This window comes from Neodiprion pinetum, chromosome 3 (genome assembly GCF_021155775.2).
Source record: "Neodiprion pinetum isolate iyNeoPine1 chromosome 3, iyNeoPine1.2, whole genome shotgun sequence".
In the NCBI taxonomy this organism is placed as follows: Eukaryota; Metazoa; Arthropoda; class Insecta; order Hymenoptera; family Diprionidae; genus Neodiprion; species Neodiprion pinetum.
Window position 1 is genome coordinate 37,199,108 of NC_060234.1, and position 19,114 is coordinate 37,218,221.

Here is a 19,114-nt window from a genome sequence, read left to right on the forward strand (position 1 = left end):
TACCATTTTCTTCGCAGGTGAGGGTTGAATAACAAGATTTTTTCTGAAGAATAAGGTTATTCGATTTTTGTTTGAAATTTTTTAAATATATGACGAAAAAATTTTATTCCTGCGCACGGTTTCCTACAAGACTATGTTCCTGCTGGACAAAAATCCGAAACAGTGAAGGTCAGTGCAGCCGGAACATGAAGAAAACAGCTGTTTTTCCGTACCAGGAAGTACAAAATACAATTATGGCAGTTATCGATTAAAATCGAAGTATATTTCTTAGCCTATAAAGTATTCAGTGAAATTGTCACACTTCCACTTCCTGCCGACGTCAGTTTGGTCGTCGTCAGCTGACGGAAGAAAAAGTAAACAAAAATATACTATGCAATATGCGTTCACGGAACAGGCATTTGATCAAAGTACATACATACATGTGTTGGACAACATAGCTGAGCCGGGTTTAAAAAGTGATTTCTATTACTTTTACTGAAATGGAAGACCGTGAAGTGTTATCGAAAATGAATTACCCCATTTACGCAAATGTGCTCATGTCGGTAGTCTCTTATTTTTTGACAGTCCGATTGATACCAAAGTTTAGAGATATGTTCATCAAAGGTAACCTCTATGGCATAGATATGAACAAGAAGGACGGTGGTAAAGTGTGAGCGAAATTCTTATTCTTTTACGTAGTTTTTAATCTCTGCACATTTTCGTTAAATAATAATGTATGTACAACTGTATGTATCTGTATAACCGTTCTTTTTCAGACCAGAGGCATTGGGTGTCGTGACAGGATGTGTGTTTCTTATCACAATGTTTTTATTCATTCCCGTTCCATTTACCGACTACATATTCAAGAATGCGGACTTTCCTCATAATGAGGTAAATATCATAGATTGAATGGTAAAATATATGAAATCATTTTTGAAACTTACACATCATCATCTCTGGGGAAAGATTTTGAAAGTAGATTTAACCTATGTTCATTTCACTAAAATTTACCATATTTAATTGATTATTCTACTCTCATATGTTTTCTATTCTTGTGTACAAAAGTCGTTATTACTTTATCTGAATAAAGTACAATTAGGCTAAATGAAATTATGTGTTCGTAGATCATGCTAATAGCTCTTTATTTCCCAAAGAAAGATGTATGGATTTGAATGGTTAGAAACATCTTTATTTGTATAAATTGCCCATGAATAAATCCGTATTTTTTGGCCGTTAATAATTTTCAGTTGAAAATAGAAGGCACAAATAAGAGCTTTGATGGGAATAGAAAGCGTACTATTTTTCAAATGAATAAAACCTCGGCTTACGATAAATAGGCAAAGTTCCTGATGTATCACAATTTATGACACTTGCTATATCAAGTATGCTGCTAATTTTTATTTCTTGAATACTTATTATTTTCTTTGAATTCGAGCATAGCTAATGGGGCAAAAAATATATAGATCATTCTCAGCATTGTTAAAAAAAAACTCGACTCATTTGCTTACAGTTTGTCGAGATGTTGGCGGCTCTTTTATCGATATGCTGCATGTTATTGTTGGGATTTGCCGATGATGTCTTAGACCTGCGGTGGAGGCATAAGTTACTATTGCCCACAATTGCATCATTGCCACTGTTGATGGTTTACTACGTGAACTTCAATTCGACTTTGATCATAGTTCCAAAACCGCTACGACCATGGTTCGGTTTGTCAGTTGATCTGTGGCTGCTTTACTACGTCTACATGGGGATGCTAGCGGTATTTTGTACAAATGCTATAAATATATTGGCTGGTGTCAACGGACTGGAAGTTGGGCAGAGCTTGGTAATAGCAGCCAGCATATCAATCTTCAATTTAGTCGAATTATCTGGGAACGTGTGGAAAGCGCATCAGTTTTCATTGTATTTCATGCTACCGTACATGGCAACGTCACTTGCACTTTTCAAACACAACTGGTGAGTATAATACTCATATTATTAAATATTCACTGTTTTGAATGAACAAAGTTTTCCTTTTCAAGAGTTTTATTAAGAAGGAGATTGAATAGAAAATTTAGCGAATGAAACGACTGTGTTGTTGCAATGACGAATGAAATTCTGAATAGAAAATTGCTTTTTATTGTGTATCACATACGTTGGAAAGTTTCAGATATAGGTGAGCTGATCCATAAATATGAGCGGTATTTTCGTTTTACACATCTTATCTGTCTTATTCGCAACTTGATCTGGTGAAAGTAGGTTTTATAATGTGATATGGTACGGCAAAGTTCAAGCTAGAATCGTATTCATACCCATTACCCATTCGAAGAGTAAGGTGTTAATAATCTCAGACTAACGGTTTGCTTTGCTGTGACGAACTAAATACTGTAGAAAAACTACAACAAATAATGGAAGTACAGTATTATCTGTGGTATTTTTTATTCATAAAGACAGCCTTATTGAATCATATTGACAATAAATTGATTGTTTGTCCATTCTAAACTTGGACTCTTCGAAAAAAGTACTCATTTTCATAGGTCAGCTACTATAATGCCCTTTGGATCGAAACTTAACTATAAATGGTAAATTTAAAACAATTCCATTCCTCCATGAAACGAGAATTATTTTGTTCAGACTATTTCAAGGAGATGTGTATAACACGAGTAGAAAAGATTGATACTTAAAAATCATAATATAAATAGATTCCAATGTTCTTTTACATCTTACATACAAACTATTTAACATTAATATCTAAATCAACGTATTAACTTATTGTATAAATTTCTTGTACACTAATTAGTGTGTAGAGAGTATCGAGTATGAGATAATATCACAGTTGTGGTAACGGCCTGGGTGTTAATAATAGTCTAACTTTGCATAAAAATTTTCTACCAGCCAGTCATATTTCCACGTGTTATTCATCACTATGTCTGGAGCAAAATAAGGATCGCGGGATTTATAGGCCCTCAAAAGCGCAGTCTTGTTGTCCAACCATATCCCAGTTTCTATTAAATCTTCAATGTAAGGAACGTCAATAATTAGCTTTGCATTTTTCTCTTTTACATTTGTCTTTTGATGAAGAGACGTTACGATATTGGCAGGATCTTGACAGAGATAGCAGTACCATCCACCATAATGATTAAGATCCCCTATAACTAAACCTAGAGACTCTCTCTCGCTAACGTCACCATCAAAGTCTTTAGGTAGCACTAGCGAATTTTGATGATATGCTTCACGCAGTAAACTAATTGTTGATGCACCAATTACAATTGAAGTCTTGAGCGGATGCTGCCAAAAAAAGCCGAACACAGACCATCTCAATCGGAAGCCAATAGGTTGCGGCCACCCGTCGTATACCTTCAGGAACATTAGTGCTCGTGGATTTAAAATTTGTTCAGATTCAGTAGTCACGTAAATATCATCGTCTCTTAAGTTCCGCACAACCTGACATACTTTTTCCCATATATACTTAGATATCACTCTTAATGGCTTACGTATCTTACTAGCTATATTTATGTACAAAATCTTATCTTGCCCTTGTTGCAGCAAACCTTTCGCAAGCTTGTGCTTAAAATTATCCTCTGCATTGCTGAAATCGCAAATTACAAATAGATCTACGACCTTGTAAAGTTCCTCCACTATTACTTCAGCAATTGCTGAATTGTAATCGTTTAACGAAAACACATAGACAATTCGTCGCAGCGTTTTTCGTTGTTCTAATTTGATATTTTGCTTGGAAGCCATAATCGCTCGCCACACTACTTCTGGCTGGCCACAGTCGGTGCCATGCCAACCCTGGTTACAGATGCACCGTTTTCTTTCGATCTCCTCGCTGTTTGCCATTCTCGTTACATCTACTCCATCTCGCCAACACCATGTGTGATTGTATTTTTTGAATGATTGCAATGTATGTTTGTCCTTTAGGTAAATATTGCTCTTGATTGTCTGAAGATGCGATGCTGAGTGGTCAAACGGTAGTACATTTTGTACTGGCTGCAATTACAAATCTAATTCAATACCTTGATACTAAAATCTTGGTGATTATTTTTGGAATTGCAACTTGGGATTGGGATTGACATTCTACCAAAACCGGAAACTGAAATAATATACTTTTAATTGGTAGATTTAAAAATGTATAATTGATCTTTACCTTCGGTTTTTCGATTTTCACGAAACTGACTGAGGTCTGTGTGGTCGGCGCTATAATATCCGGTGGTGGTGTAGAGGCCACGTAAATTACGACGATAAGAATTTGTAAAACTAACAACGTATAGAGCAGGGCCAGCTTCCCATCTAGACGTCCCTGCATATCCACACGTTTAGTCCTGAACTTTTGAATTGCGAATTTCACATTTCACTCCTTGATTAAAAATTCGAAAACGGTACCTCTCAATCCCGATACGGCTTGACGCAATGAATGCGTAAGTGCATTTCTTCATCTGAAAAAATGATCAAATATGAATCTTAAAATCAGGTCAGGTGTAAAAATTGTTACGTCGCGTATTATGAAAAATTTCCATCACGGTATGAAGGAGAGACATCAAAAGACGTCGTATATCGACCTTAGATATATTTTCATCTCGGAGATATGTATTGTATATATAAATCATTCGCTTAAAAATTGAGTTTTTTGTAAAACGTAATTTAGTCATGCAAAATATTTGAAAAGAACAATACTCAAAGTTGTACGAAATTTGTAAAAAGCATATCGGATCATTTTGGTATGACGCAAAATTAAACTGTGCTGCTCAGTTTTTTAGAATTCAAATATTCCGTTGCATGATTTGAATATCTCATTTTTCGTATCAATGAGAAATTCTGAAAATGTATTGTTAGGGGTTAGCTCCTAGAGATGCATCCCGTTTTACATTCATGGGATGCTTGAAGCGCATCGGTTATTCCCAGGCTGATCTGACGGGTCCGATCCGTCTCGCGATTGACTCACGAAATACGATGACAACCGAGATAAGATAACGCAACGTGAAAATGCTGTTTTTTTATTTTTTATTTTTATTTCATCACTATTGATGTCGAGTTAAATCGTATTTGAAACAATCAAATTCAACAGTTCATTTGTGCACGTTTATTTACTTTTCATTCGTTTATATGTTGAATATAAAAATTCTAACGTTATTATAATTATATCGCTTTATTTACATTAACAAATCGCTTGTAATGCGTATTTTACAAATCCGTTCTAATTCGAAATACTCCAGAGAATTTTAGCACACGATAGAATGTCAAAGGTGACATGATGAGGGATTTCAAATCGTCGGGCGTGTCTCACAAGTGACCGGGTATAGATTGCTGATTTGTCACGACTAATAAGCAACTCGCAAACGCGAGAAGACCGCGACTAAATGACGTCATTGTCCATGCATCGGTTCAAAGGCCTGCAATTTCGAATCACGGAATAACTCGACACTCAGTATACGCGCGAATTCAACGTTCAGTCGCAGTGCCTAGCAACAGTTCAATTGTTGTACAACACTCACCGAAAATTGCGGTCTTCCCTTGGCCTCCTAGCCGCACGTCAAGATACTTCTGGAACGGAATAAGCAGTCCCCCGCATTTCGCATATTTTTAGAAGCGATCGTAGCCGAGTGCGCGGCCCATTCGACGGCCGGGTGAAATTCCTACGGGCGCTACGTCTTCTCGGCTCGTCCCTTCTTCCGTAGCGAATGCGAATGTGAATGCGAAATCCAAACCACACCCGAAACACGGTGAAACGCGGTATGCGCAAGGCTGAACGAGGCGCGTGCGTCGCGCTCTAGTTCTGCACGTATAATTCGTCTGCAATGAAAACACCAATTACCAATTTCTATCAAGAGTTCAATCGCCTATTTGCAACAGTAAACAGGGTTCATAGAAATATGTCGATTCGTTGCCTCATCGGAATAAAGCGAATGTTACAATCATCGTCAAGCTAGGTCGTTGCCTCGCGTTGCGCGAGATGTATCTTCGTTCATTTTAAATATCTCGCAAGAATTTCCAAATTCTAATTGACGCGATGCACGAAAATTATAAAATTGATTAACTAAAAGGAGCGTTTTTATTCGGTAAATACTTTCAACATGCGTCGAATTTACCACAAGCTACATTTTTCATACACTCACGCGTGTTAAGAACATACACGCGTTCAACTAAAGTCGCACTGAGAAATTTATAGCGCGAAAAAATAATACCGATATCCGCACATTTTAAAATGGCTCTAATTATTGCGACGTTTTTAACGACGCGCATTGATGGTCGGATAGCTCTTGGCATACTACTGCCAGCTAGAATCTTGAGGTCGATTGCTTCTGTCTGTGGTTCCTTTTTCTCTTTCAATCGTAGCTACCTGTACAGATTTTCAAATGGCTCTGAAGACCATCTGCCTCGGACTTATCCGATGTATATGGGAGAAGAAGCAGCTGGTGTTCCTTTTTGAATGTCAGTCGTTCAACTGCCGGCCGGCTGCCTTCTTCTGTGATACAAAATTTACCCATTTTGCAGAAAAACAACTTTCTTCGAAATAGTTAAAATCGCTGGAATTTTTGTCAATTCATATTCTTATACGACAACGTAATAATATATATGTATACCGTGGTGATGATTATTTGTTTAAAGGTATCCGTCGCAGGTATTCGTCGGAGACACGTTTTGCTATCTTTCCGGAATGACCTTTGCAGTGGTCGGCATATTGGGTCACTTCAGTAAAACTATTCTACTATTCTTCATACCGCAAATTATAAACTTCTTGTACAGCATACCGCAACTATTTCATTTGGTACCTTGTCCGAGACACAGACTTCCTAGGTGAGCAGAAAACAAAAGTCCAATCAGTTAATTATTGGGATTTGAGATATTTTCATTGTTGCGAATGATCAGTATGATAAATTGATTATACATATTGCAAGATGAGGTTTTCGCACATTTTTGAATTATATAGTAAAGTTCGCGATGTTTTATACACTACAGGTAAATCAAGGTATTTTAAAGATGACATTGAACATAGGATTTTTTTTTTTTAGATATAACAAAGAAACGGACAAGCTGGATATCAGTGTTACAGTTTTTAAAAAATCAGAGCTCAACGTGCTTGGTAAGTTTGAATGTGATTATTTATGACTTTAATCAATTCATGCCTATATCAGGTGTCACGAAAAAAATAAACTTTCCGGCTGATTTCCTAATTGTTTTCGATTTTTTCCTAAGTGGTTCTCGTAGTTTAATGTTGAATCTACATTTGTCAACAGCTAAGCTTTGCTTGTGGGTATTTCGCACATTGAAGATAGTAAGTTGGAAGGAAGACAAAACTGGTTTGGTAACATGTAACAATTTAACGTTGATCAATTTTATACTGTATATGATTGGTCCAACATCTGAGCCAAGTTTAACTATAATCCTCATACTTATTCAGGTAATTCAAAAGTCACATAATAATGTAGTTCACAATAAGTTTCGCAGTCACAGCTTGCCAGATGTCATTGACCAAAATTCACGTATATTTATCAATTACTGAAAATTTTTCCTTGCAGATTATGAGCAGTGTATTGGCATTCATGATCAGGTATCCACTTGCGTCAGTGTTTTACGATATTTAGATGAGAGTTATTTTACGAAATGAAATTCGAATTTGGATATCTTAAGAATAAGCACCACGGGTCTTGATACTAATCAAATTTATGCATATTGCATTCTGTTATACCAAAACTTAATGATCATAATGATCACAAAAAGCTTTACTACTCTGTATATATATATATATATATTAAATATTATATTATCAAGACGAAAATCGTATCTTTTATTGCCTGGAATATAATTGTATATAAATATTACCTGTATATTAAGTAAGGCAACTAATAGCTTGAGTATGTACTATTTACATACCAATAAAAATTTGGATGTTAAAATGTTCACTTTAAATTAGTCAGTTAAGAATGGCTTGTTTAAAAATGATCACTATGAAGTCAGTAGATCTGTTTAAAATTATCACTGGAATTAGTATAGGTAAATATATGCAGTATATTGCAGGGAAAAAATTTCTTTCCCACATTAATTTTAAATCGTTACTTACGCCATAGTAATGTAGCTTTTTTATAAGACTTCAAAAACTTTAGAACCAAATTGGTACATTTCTACGAAAGAATATGTGATTAGCTGCGATGTAAAATATATATATATATATATATATACGATGCTGCGTTACACCGTGTTTCTCGTGTGTTCATTATTCATGAAATAACGTATATTTGTCTTCAAAAAGCAGATATTGAGTTAAAATTTGCCCTAAGATATTTACGAGAAAACGTTATTATATTTGGAATTCCTGTGCTCATTCTGAGGAAAGTGTTGGTATCAGGTATTCATAATGCTGAATATTTAATTAGTTTTATTTTTTTTTTTAACGATACTATCAGTATACATTGAAACATGACCGTGCAGGAATATACATTTTTTTCACCACATTCTTATAAAAAACGTAACATACTTACTACACGTACAACATACATATATCTGTTAAAACTTATAATTCATGATTTACTATCACATATTTTTTCCCCAAGCATGGTAGCTAAATTCGCAATGTTACTTCACAAATGGAGACTGACAAAGTGTTGAAGCTGCATTGCAACAAGTTCGCTCAGCAAAACTGGTAAAATATATAAATCTTCTGAAAGGTTAGCATTGTGGCACATCTTTCAACTTATTTTGCTTTATTGATCTGAACTCCATTTGAAACTTAAAAAAAAACTGATACATATTATGAGAACACGTCATGTACTGTACTTGACCAACATTACTGTAATTACACCATTGACTGTTTTCTAAACATATTTGGAGATGTTCTATCCTATTCTGATTCTACAGGTGAGGATGGAATCGAATGCAGACATTTTTCACATCTGACTAGAAAAACATGCCCCATAGGGCACTTATACCAATCTTCGTCATCTAGTCCCACTGTCTTAATCATGATGTTTTTCTCTTCGTTAATTGTTAAGGATGATTGTAGTGAGTCTTTCAGTCCCATTAGCTGTTTGTAGATTGTATTGCTGTTAACATCTGTAAATTTCCTGAGGTTCAACAGTCCCAAGTAAATTATTTCTGTTTGCAATGCAGTCTCGTCCTTGTTTAATTCATGGAATTTCTCAAGTTTACAGAGCTGAACCTGTGAACCAATTGATTCTTCAATATATGTATTATAACAATACAAACAAATCTGCGTGATAAATAAAAGCAGATTTGGTATAGGTATACTATTGTATCCAAATGATCCAAAAGCAGTAGACGATATTTTTTATTACCATATAATGTAATCTGATGAGCTCATTTTCGATATCCTTGACCATTTGATACGACATATTGTGATCAGTCGGAAGGCATGTGATCAGAATGATAATTTGATTAAGAACCACTGGCCAATTGTTGGTATCACGAACGATGTTTGGTATTTCATATAGTTTTCGCAAAATCATTACGGTGACTATTAGTTTCATCCTGATATCCTTCAAACATGAGATACTTAGATGTTTTTGTCCATTCCCAATTGTTTTCAAGTTTTCGAACAATTTTTTGTGGGCATGAAAATCTGAAAGTTCAGTGAAAGTATACATAAGCAAATCATATAAACATTATTTCGATCTTAGAATACAGACAGAAATATTTATTGCAAACATACAGTTGTTGAAAGATCTTTCATCAGTTCAATTACTCAAGTATTTGGTCAAATGTAGTTCGAAATACCTTGAAATTGCTTTGTATATACTTGTGAGATTTCATTAATGTCATTGACAAGTCTCTGTTGATCATCTCGTAACTTTTTTAGTCTGAAGGAGACCTGACCCACTACAAATTCTATATTTTTACATTCCTTCTTAAGCTGGTTTGTGTATCGTACACAATGTGTAATACGACTTTTGCATACTGGACATGCTTTAATACCAATTTTAAAGCTGTGGTGCCATTCCCAGTCAAGATAGTCACTTTCGATACAGTGACCACAGTCTGGCAAATACACAAACCTGTAGAAATTCAATGAAAATATTAATCAGCTTGGAATAGTTTGATAACATAAAAAAAAAACTTCAAACTCTTGCAAGCCTTGTATGCACGATTATTCACTTCTATATAATGCAATATTTTTTTTGCTCGCTCGAAGTGGACTTACCGTGCATCAGATTTACTTTTATTAGAGACTAAAGTAGGTAGATCCTTCTCATCGCAAACACGGCAGAGCGGTGGGCATGGTTCACCGCAAAATCCGATGCAGGGATGCCCACATTTAGTAAGTTTTCGGCATGGTTCATTACATGCCTCTCGATCACATATTTCAAAGCACAGTTTCTCACATTGAAGATGTTCACAACGCCATGAACAGGGTTCCTAAGAAAAAAAAGTAATGAATTACCAATATTCTAAATTATAAATGTTATATTTATTAATGTGAATTAATCTCGTGTCTTGTATCAAGTCGATTATATTCTTTATAATTTCTTTTGTTTTTATCAGCAATATGAAGTGAAATTGTTAATAATTCATACTTGGCTTACCTGACATGGCGTACAAGGTACCCGGCACTTGAGTTTACATTCAGTATGTTGACATTTCAGAGAACATATTTTATTACACGGCCGACATTGATCCTTGCAAAGAGCCGTGCATCTGTAACAATGACATTCCTTGTAATTGGGAAAGGAAAACTATCGGAAACTGTGGCTTTGGTACCACTAGATTTGTCATACGTAATATACCTATGTTAAGGGGGGGGTAAGGTATTAAATTTTTTTTTTTTTCAATTTTTTTTTATTTTTCTAATTGATTGCACAATATGTCAAGAATATTGTGTTAAAATTTCAAGTCGATTGAAGCAAAATTGAGGAAGTTATGAGTAAGCGTCCGTTGCTCCGGGATGAGGTTTTATACCTAACCGACAGTTACGCGACGCGCTCACCCGGCCCAATTAAAACCAAACGGGTCTGTTCAGGTAGAGTCAAGAATATTCGAGGCATGGTATATGCATCAGTTAAACACTGTACGCCGTGCTGAGCAGTAACAAGTGACGCTAAAATTTTGACTCTGTTTTCCTTCAATTCGTACATCGAAAGTGTTACTTTGTTATCGTTCGTGTTCGTACATCGAAAAATGCCCCGAAAAATTAGCCAAAGTCTGTCAGTGGCACCGCTACAATCGTTGAAATTGCAGCTCATGTAGCTGCATGTACTTTCAATGAAGGTTCTTTTGCCTTGCTGGCCTTTATGCAAGAGATGCACATCCCGACAGGGCCAAGTTCTCACGAATGGGCACGACAAGCTGACGAGTTGCGAATTAGTAGAGCAGAGGAGCAAGCAGCGCATGACAGTAAAGAAGAAAGAGTTTTGCGTAGACAAATGCAAAAAGATGCTCTAGACCATCTTGATGGAAGCCTTTTGCTCTACGGACCTGGCATCGACGACTCTGTGGGAGTATAAAAAAATTATCGAATTTTATGTTGAATTTTTCAGTACGCAAAACTCTAAAGCGTTTTTCTGAGACTTGTCATTTTTGGAGTCCGTGCCCACCATAACTAAAAATCTACTGGACCAATCGTTTTGAAATTTTGCACAGTGTTTTTCACATTATTCACCAGGTATTGTCGGGAGCTTTTTTTTTTTTTTCAATAATTATCAATTTTACAACAACAAATTAGACGTTTTTTTTAGCGAAAATCTGGTTTTTGGCTTCCAAGTGCTACGAAAAATCGAAAAATCGAAAAAAAAAAAAATCCTCCCGTGAATACCTCGACAAACATCTCCTTTAACAAATGCATTTTGATTTTTTCGTTTCACATGATTTGGTTGCGAGTTATGATGGGCACCGCAAAACAACTTTTTCTCGAGGCGCCTCCGGAGATTCATCGTCAGTCGCTCAATTTTTGATATTTTGCAATGAAAATTTAGGGAAATATTGTTCAAATGTTACATTATCATGTATGGATTGCCTGAATAAACTAACACCATCTGTATTGTCAAAAAAAAATCTTAAAAACATGCTTTTTTTTCACCGAATTAACCTTACCCCCCCCTTAAATGCACTAAAAAAATGTAAAATAGATTTGAATAGTCAAGAACTTGAATTCTAGACACTTTGAACATATCATACTTATGACCACAGATGAGAATCTTGTTGCAAGGTTGATGGCATGCAATATGGATTCGTCCTTGTTTACAGGAACCACAACTACCGTTACAAACGTGACCACAAGGTAACGCAGTAGCGCAAGGTTGTGGACAATGCTGCAAAAGTTTATCTGCATATTCTGGTAAACCTACGAGATAACAAAAACTATCCATATTATTTTTGTAATTGTTTTATCATTGACATGATCAACGAAGTTGGATTCGTTGAGAAAATTTCGTGAACTATGTCTACTCACCAGCTTCTATTTTGTAACATGGCACAGAATATATATGTTGACATAATCCCAGTTTTGGCAAGGGTCGTGGATATTCGCATCGTTTAGTACATGGTTCCTTGCATTGGGCTTTGCAGGGATGTCCACATTCAAGCTTCCGTGGGCATTGACCCGTACAAGCAGCAACTGTTGGATTCTCAGAACAAGGAATTTTTATTTCATGGCCACAGTCAGGTACAATCTTGACTGTCTGAAACGTCGACAAAATATTGTAGAAAAGAATATCAGATCAACATCAAATTCATATTTTGGTGAAAATAGTTAATACAGAAAAAAAACTGTGTCAACAGCAATCACATTGTTCGCAAAACTTTTTAATAATTAAGAATTACTTTTTGGAAATTGAAGGGCCAGCTTTTTTCATTGTTTTAGCGAAATATCCGAGTGTTATATACTAACCATTTCTTTACAATTTCCGCATGGCATGAAACACTTCTCTTTGCACGTATGACCACATGGTAGCTCGCGTTTGCATCGTCGACTACACTTTTTTTTTTCCACATCATTTGAGCATTGCACTTTATATTTATGGCCACAGGAACGTTCCTTTATCACATCTACTATACAAACTCCACATGATTCATGGCATCGTTTATAGCATCGATGGTCAAGTGCACATTCAAGTGCTATTTTTTTACATTCTTCAAAACATACATACTGAAAATTCATAGCAAAGAACAATAGGGATAGAGTTATAGTGTATACAAAATTTGAGGCAATGGCGAATATTTTGAAAAGTTTGAACATACTTGTAGATGATCAGGATCTTCTTTGATGTGACATTTTCTTTTGCAAGTGTGACCACAAGATAACAATTTCGCACAAATATGAGTACACTGAAATGTCGCAAAAGGTAAATGACAAGGCTTTCTTACAGTGTGACCACAGCTTAAGGGAGTTAATTCCTATAAAGAAAGGTCTTATTAATTCGAATAAATAGTAATTGAATACTTGTTGTACAATTTCCAATTTATAAACATTCAAAAACGGTGCAAAACAAAAAATGACAAAAAAAAAAACAGAGTATAATAATTATCAGGCGGGAATAAATTAAGTTGAAAAAAACTTCTGCAAAAAATATAAGCTATTTAATTAAAACTTCACCTTGAATTGACATTTATATTCTTCTAAATCTGTACAGCAAGGAAAAGTTGCGATATGACCGCACTTGATATTTGTCGTGATTGAAAATTTACAAGGTGGACAGGCTACATTGCACCCTGAATCACAACGATGGCCATTGGGGCAGCGTTTCAAACATGGTTCTTTGCAAACGTAATTCTCATGATCTCTGTCCGAAATATGACAAAGATTTATACAGGTATGACCGCAAGGCAATACAGTATCACATTGACGTGAGCATCCACCAGTAGGAGAGATTTTGAAATCGTTTGCTTTTCTTATCTGAAATAATATGCATAATCTGGTAGAAATTCAGATTCATGAAGGTGGACTAAACTTCAGAATTTTACGATCTTACCAAGATATTGAGCAGACATTAAAATGAGTTGTGAATTTATACCTCTGTTAATTGATCTGGATGATTTTGGCACTGCAAAACAAGCGAACTCCCGATAGCATCGTTGTTTTCAAGGGTTTTTTTTATCTTGGGCCAAATTTCATTGTTTACTATTAAGTTGTCCATATTTCCCATAATATAGAGTCCTTCGCGAGCACGTGATAGTGCTACACAAACTCTATTCTCAGTACGTAAAAATCCAATGTTACCATTATGGTTATTCCGAACCAACGATAGTAGTATTATTTTGTTTTCCTCTCCCTGGTAGTTGTCGACTGTTGTTACGCGTACATTACACAACATTGGCATACTTCTTTTAGCCTGAAATTCGTACACAACCTAAGCAATCAGCTTTCAAGCGCTAACCATGTTAATACCTATACGTTGTAATATACCACTGGACAAAGTATGAAAATATTAATACGGGAGCAAAATAGTTGGAATCGAAGTACTTGAGATACATAACAGATTTTGCTGATTCTGTCTGAGAAACTCACAAAAATTGTTAACTGTTATACGTATAATTAATTTATAATGTATCCTTACCTCTTTGAATTTCAATAACTGACCACTGTATGTACACAGTATAGTGATTTCATCCGAAGTATATCCTTGTTGCAGCAAATATTGTGCAAAAGCCAATAAAAATTTGATTTCGAAAGGGTTGGACATTGACTCGCTTTCTGAAGTTCCCAATTCATGATTTTGATGATGCAAAAAGAATAAATTTTTCTCCAAACCTTTTACTGCAGGATAAGTGAACACGGATACATGATTCACTAGTGTTTCATATATCGCCGGGGATATCAGCTCAGCAATTTGTGGCCGCATACGATGCTGAACAACTAACTGTGCACTTTTATTTCTCATCTTCACTATTCTCTCAAAGAGAGAAATGTTCAGGTTATAATTCACCTCCAACTCATAAGTAGCCGGTTTTGGTCGTAATTGTTTATGATCGCCTATAAGAATAACTTGTTGACAGTGTTCTGTCAGAGAACATATTACATGAGCTTCAAGAATTTCTGCTGCTTCCTCTACCAGTACTGAAATTAAAAAACAAACTCAGAGCCAGTATTTCACGCATCCATTATGGAACGTGAAAAGTAAATCAAAATAATTTGGTTGCATACATGTCTCAAGTGTAAGAAGATATCCAACTAAGCAAAAAACCATCTACCTATTGGAGCCTTCAGGGCACGCAAGGTTTCGTGCAACCTAGCTGCACCTGTAGTGGTCAATCCTATGACCAAAGCATTACGCATCACTTCTAAATCAGTCATTTGTTTGAAATCATCCAGTTTAGCTGATATTTCATCATACTCCGTTTCTAGCTGCACAACACGTTTTTGCACCACTTCATGGCAGCTTAACAACCAACTACTATAGATTTCCCATGTTTCGTATTTTAGGTAGTTCTGTGATGTAGACTGATTTTCACTTAGGGGATGTTGACTCAGAATTCCCTTGAATAGAGAGATTTCCAATAACAAAATATAAAAACTATCATTGGTTGCTACTTGGTTGATATACGAAATGGAAATTGATACTTTCACAAAATATTCAGTAAGAACTTCATGATGACTAGACAGAACTATATATTTTGATTATAGTAAGTTTGAGATTATTCTAAATGGCGATCGTCAGAGAAATTGAGAGTCAAAGGGCTAATATTTTTTTGTCACATATTTTTGACAGTAAATTCCAAATATACTAGAATATTCTTAGATGGTTTCGCAGTTTTCTAAACCTATGGCAACTTCATCGATTTATAATTCGATTCTTTTATTCCCAAGTAATATAAAGAATAATGTATTCACAACTCATTCTTACCTGTGCAGTTGTCTGTAGTGTTTTGAATTGCTCAAGTACTTTATTGAAATCCTCTTTAAGATGTACCTCTTCGGTTTTATTGGTGCTACACTGAATTATTTTTGTTTCAAGTCTGTGAATAGCAGCATCCAGATCACTGATATCGAAACAAGTAATTTGCGATTTATCCGCAAGTACTACACTTGCTACATCAAAATCATCATCTATATCTATGTTCTCATCCTCGGAGTCATATTCAGATTTTGCTGAAGACTCACCCGAATTGTATTTGTAGGTATTTATTTCCTGAATTAAAGGTATAGAATTTGCACCAAATAGTTGAGTAATTAAATCGTCAGCATTTATGCCATGCAATCTATCATCATTAGCATATTGCCGAAGTATATGTGGCGAGACTATAACAGTATCACTTGTCAAAGCCCTTAGCACTGAGTAGAGCATACTGAGCTCATTCAATATTACGTTTAATAGATTGCGGTTGTGATACATATGCCGCCATAAAGAGTTTTTCTTTTTCTCTTTGTTAAAGTAATTATCACGTACATTTTTCAATTTGTATTTGGTCAAATTTGGGTTTTTGGATTGTTCGCCAATGCGAACTAATGATTCTGTATGCAACATAATACCTTCCAGAAACTGATCAAGGGCATGATTTGTCAAGCAAACAACAATCATGGGTGTGGGCTGCGATGACTTGTACCAACTTGAAGAATTGGCTAACAATGTGCTAGCTATTTGCAATGCCATAAATGTCTTACCAGTACCTGGTGGCCCATGTAATACTGATAATTCTTGTAGAAGCGCACATTTAAAGGCTTCATACTGGGATTGATCAAACTGAAAGTATTTAGCACTTGGCCATCGTTTAGTATCCATCACAGGAATTCTGAATCCTTTACACACATAGACTGTGCTTTGATCGAGATATTTCGGTGGAGAAGGAGATGATTCCGCATCTACGATATAGCGCTTCATTGGGAAATTCTCTTCAGTCATAAAGCGTAAGCTGCGAAGAGTATGGTAGTAGGGCAAAAAATATACTTTTGACTCTACCATAACAAATGAGCAGTTGTACATGTTTCGCATCATTTCTGATCCTGTACAAAGCTCAATGACTAGTTCGCCTCTTCCTAAGAGTTTTGGATCTCGCTCGGCGACAGTTGCGAAGAAAATGCTCTTGAAGTTATCATTAGTAAAACATAGGAGTGATCCGTACATGAACAACTTCGAACGATTCCAGTTTATTTTTGGCATAACTCCAAAAGAAATAGTTATGCCAACTTGATTTCGTACTATAGTTGAACCTATCAACTTTACATTTTGGAAAACCCTAATGTCTGACTTTGGCTTTAGGATTTTTCTATTTGCTGCTAACGCTTCTTTATACTCTCGAATACCCTCTCTCAATGGACATAAAAAGTCTTCGCGGACCAGTCGAAACTGGACATCCAGGTAATGGTCCACTGAATCATAGGCACCATGAGTTTTGCAAGGTCTGATGTATGGATGATGATCATTGAGATCTTCTACCGTTGGTACGATATTCAAAGTTCTGAAGTCCATGAATGTTTCACTACCCTTTTCTCTTTTCTTTTTCAGTTGCTGATGTAATTTCTGAATACCATATTCTATCTCTTTATCAATTTTATGATCAGCTTTGGTTTTTATAGACTCTATAACATATCGCATAGTTAGCTTCATGACTGGTATTAATGTACCATGAGAGTCTACAGGAACAAAATTGATGACTGCTTTATAAAAAGCATACAAGGTATTCCAGAATCCGTCAATGTTTTCCCAGTAAAATCTATTATCTTTTGTCTTGCTTTGAGTTTCAGAAGGTAGGGATACCAAATAGTGTTCTAAGTTGGCGAGGAATTTCGACTGGCATACATCGCTGAGGATATTTATCACAATTCTTGTGAAATTTGCTTGTCCAAGCTTTGCCAAAATACAAAGTGTAACAACAATGAAATCTTTGTTCAAATCGCTGTTCAGTAAGAGCTTGAAATCAGGGTTGTGTGACAGTTCTGCTGCTACTTCATTCTCATCCATTTTACTTAGTCTTTTTAATTGAAGAAAATGAAGGTACTTTGAACATTTTTCTTGATGAGAATACTGTGCGCTTCCACTAGAATTCCTGCTGTAATAAACATTACTTTGATCACTCCCAAAATAGAAGTAATATTATGTGACACTAGATATGGCATGAGAAAATAATGGCAATTGGTTTAAAGACTCATTCGCAATACATTTGTCATATTTTTGGAAAAGTAACATTTATAATTTGGCATATTTCATTATACTGATCTTACCTTTGTCTATGGAATTTTGGTCCTGAGAATTGTGATACAGAAGGTGAAGACGATCGTGAATCACTTTGTTGTGAGTTCTCATCAGGTTCAGCAACTTTTAGTCGCAAGTCAAACCAGTCATAATATTCAGATGGTTCACAAGATTCTTGCACATTTCGGCTCGCTTGGGCGGAGTGCTGTCCTCGCTGATTACTTTGTATATGTTGACCACGTTGTCCATGCTGACCTTGTCGACCACGTCGATATTTACCACGTTCCCCACGTTGACCATGTTCCTCATGCTGACTTTGTTGACCATGTTCCCTATGCTGACCTTGTTGACCATGTTCCCTATGCTGACCTTGTTGACTACGTGACCTATGCTGACCACGTTGCCCATGACCCCTAAATGGCCTTCTCGGCCCTGTAGACTGACCTCTTTGTGGGTGCCTATTCTCCATGTTGATATCGGGTATTAAAGATCTTGAAATTGCAGCGTTACTGCTCGGTCTACATGAAATAAATACAGAATACTAAAAATGTACTAAACCTGTAAATAAGCAGCGTGAAAGGTATAATGAGTACATTTCGAATACCAGGAACTTACAATTGGAAAATGTCAAGATCAATGTCATTAATTTTGCTATTGTCAGATAACGTGTGCATATCAATGTATGTCTGCATAGATAAAATTTGGTTATGCCAGTCATAGTGTGAGATAAATTTGTCATTAGGAAAATACACAGGTTGAAAGAAATGACACTTGTAACATTCCAAAACTATTGTGTATAACCAGTACTTAAAATTCAACAACGTTACTATTTGGTAAAACTGCTCACGACAGAATTTTGACCGTATTGCGATGGTGCGTGAGCCGTTTCAACTGTCACAAAAATTATCACTTTCGATGATTTCTTATCCGAGGAAATTGGGGAGTTCCCATTTCTACCACCAAATGCCGGAAATGATGTGTCAGCATCAAACATACAACTGATCGTTGATTGCAGCCAATTACAGCAACTCACAATTATGTCATGTTGGCGTTCATGTTTAGTTGGGAGAGGAGTTGGA

The 19,114-nt window shown here is 35.8% G+C and overlaps 4 protein-coding genes across 5 annotated transcripts in view; 1 reads left to right on the forward strand and 3 right to left on the reverse strand.

Annotated features, from left to right (window-relative positions):
• Positions 1 to 322, reverse strand: part of LOC124214496 (E3 ubiquitin-protein ligase RNF14) — a 4,627-nt gene extending 4,305 nt beyond the window's left edge. Inside the window, exon 1 of the mRNA XM_046616807.2 lies at positions 4 to 322. Within this exon, the coding sequence (XP_046472763.1) occupies positions 4 to 6 (3 nt within the window). The 5' untranslated portion in view covers positions 7 to 322. The remainder of the gene's footprint in view (positions 1 to 3) is intronic.
• On the forward strand, positions 246 to 8,582 carry Alg7 (Alg7 dolichyl-phosphate N-acetylglucosaminephosphotransferase). The gene is made up of 7 exons (XM_046616813.2): positions 246 to 649; positions 756 to 870; positions 1,490 to 1,935; positions 6,568 to 6,756; positions 6,972 to 7,042; positions 7,197 to 7,360; positions 7,479 to 8,582. Exons 1-7 carry the CDS (start codon positions 480 to 482, stop codon positions 7,542 to 7,544), a joined length of 1,221 nt encoding a protein of 406 aa, XP_046472769.1. The 5' UTR covers positions 246 to 479; the 3' UTR covers positions 7,545 to 8,582.
• Mgat3 (beta-1,4-mannosyl-glycoprotein 4-beta-N-acetylglucosaminyltransferase) lies at positions 570 to 6,060 on the reverse strand. Its single transcript, XM_046616812.2, has 4 exons — positions 6,048 to 6,060; positions 5,454 to 5,751; positions 4,109 to 4,397; positions 570 to 3,951 (listed from the first exon to the last, which is right to left on the reverse strand). Exons 3-4 carry the CDS (start codon positions 4,265 to 4,267, stop codon positions 2,815 to 2,817), a joined length of 1,296 nt encoding a protein of 431 aa, XP_046472768.1. The 5' UTR covers positions 4,268 to 4,397; positions 5,454 to 5,751; positions 6,048 to 6,060; the 3' UTR covers positions 570 to 2,814.
• On the reverse strand, positions 8,516 to 19,061 carry LOC124214491 (NFX1-type zinc finger-containing protein 1-like). Of its 2 annotated transcripts, none has more exons than XM_046616797.2 (16): positions 18,651 to 19,061; positions 18,065 to 18,553; positions 15,750 to 17,889; positions 15,097 to 15,382; positions 14,463 to 14,962; positions 13,920 to 14,237; positions 13,502 to 13,801; positions 13,147 to 13,302; positions 12,797 to 13,054; positions 12,359 to 12,587; positions 12,085 to 12,250; positions 10,497 to 10,608; positions 10,115 to 10,329; positions 9,691 to 9,968; positions 9,252 to 9,535; positions 8,516 to 9,115 (listed from the first exon to the last, which is right to left on the reverse strand). In XM_046616797.2, the coding sequence occupies exons 1-16, from the start codon at positions 18,725 to 18,727 to the stop codon at positions 8,798 to 8,800; spliced, it is 6,126 nt and encodes a 2,041-aa protein (XP_046472753.1). In that variant the 5' UTR covers positions 18,728 to 19,061; the 3' UTR covers positions 8,516 to 8,797. The 2 variants fall into 2 exon arrangements, with proteins under 2 accessions (XP_046472753.1, XP_046472752.1); XM_046616796.2 differs by having other exon boundaries at positions 15,750 to 17,892; positions 18,651 to 19,060.
• Positions 19,062 to 19,114: the final 53 nt, after the last annotated feature.

Bases quoted from the DNA above. Each gene is read 5' to 3' on its own strand.
- Alg7 (XM_046616813.2), top strand. From the start codon at position 480: ATGGAAGACCGTGAAGTGTTATCGAAAATGAATTACCCCATTTACGCA. The intron at 6,757-6,971 runs GTGAGCAGAAAA...TTTTTTTTTTAG, and splicing joins CCGAGACACAGACTTCCTAG to ATATAACAAAGAAACGGACA. The intron at 7,361-7,478 runs GTAATTCAAAAG...TTTTCCTTGCAG, and splicing joins TAATCCTCATACTTATTCAG to ATTATGAGCAGTGTATTGGC.
- LOC124214491 (XM_046616796.2), bottom strand. From the start codon at position 18,727: ATGCAGACATACATTGATATGCACACGTTATCTGACAATAGCAAAATT. The intron at 12,251-12,358 runs GTGAGTAGACAT...GTTATCTCGTAG, and splicing joins ATGTTACAAAATAGAAGCTG to GTTTACCAGAATATGCAGAT. The intron at 10,330-10,496 runs GTAAGCCAAGTA...TTTTTTTCTTAG, and splicing joins TACCTTGTACGCCATGTCAG to GAACCCTGTTCATGGCGTTG.
- Mgat3 (XM_046616812.2), bottom strand. From the start codon at position 4,267: ATGCAGGGACGTCTAGATGGGAAGCTGGCCCTGCTCTATACGTTGTTA. The intron at 3,952-4,108 runs GTAAAGATCAAT...TTGTAATTGCAG, and splicing joins TGAAAATCGAAAAACCGAAG to CCAGTACAAAATGTACTACC.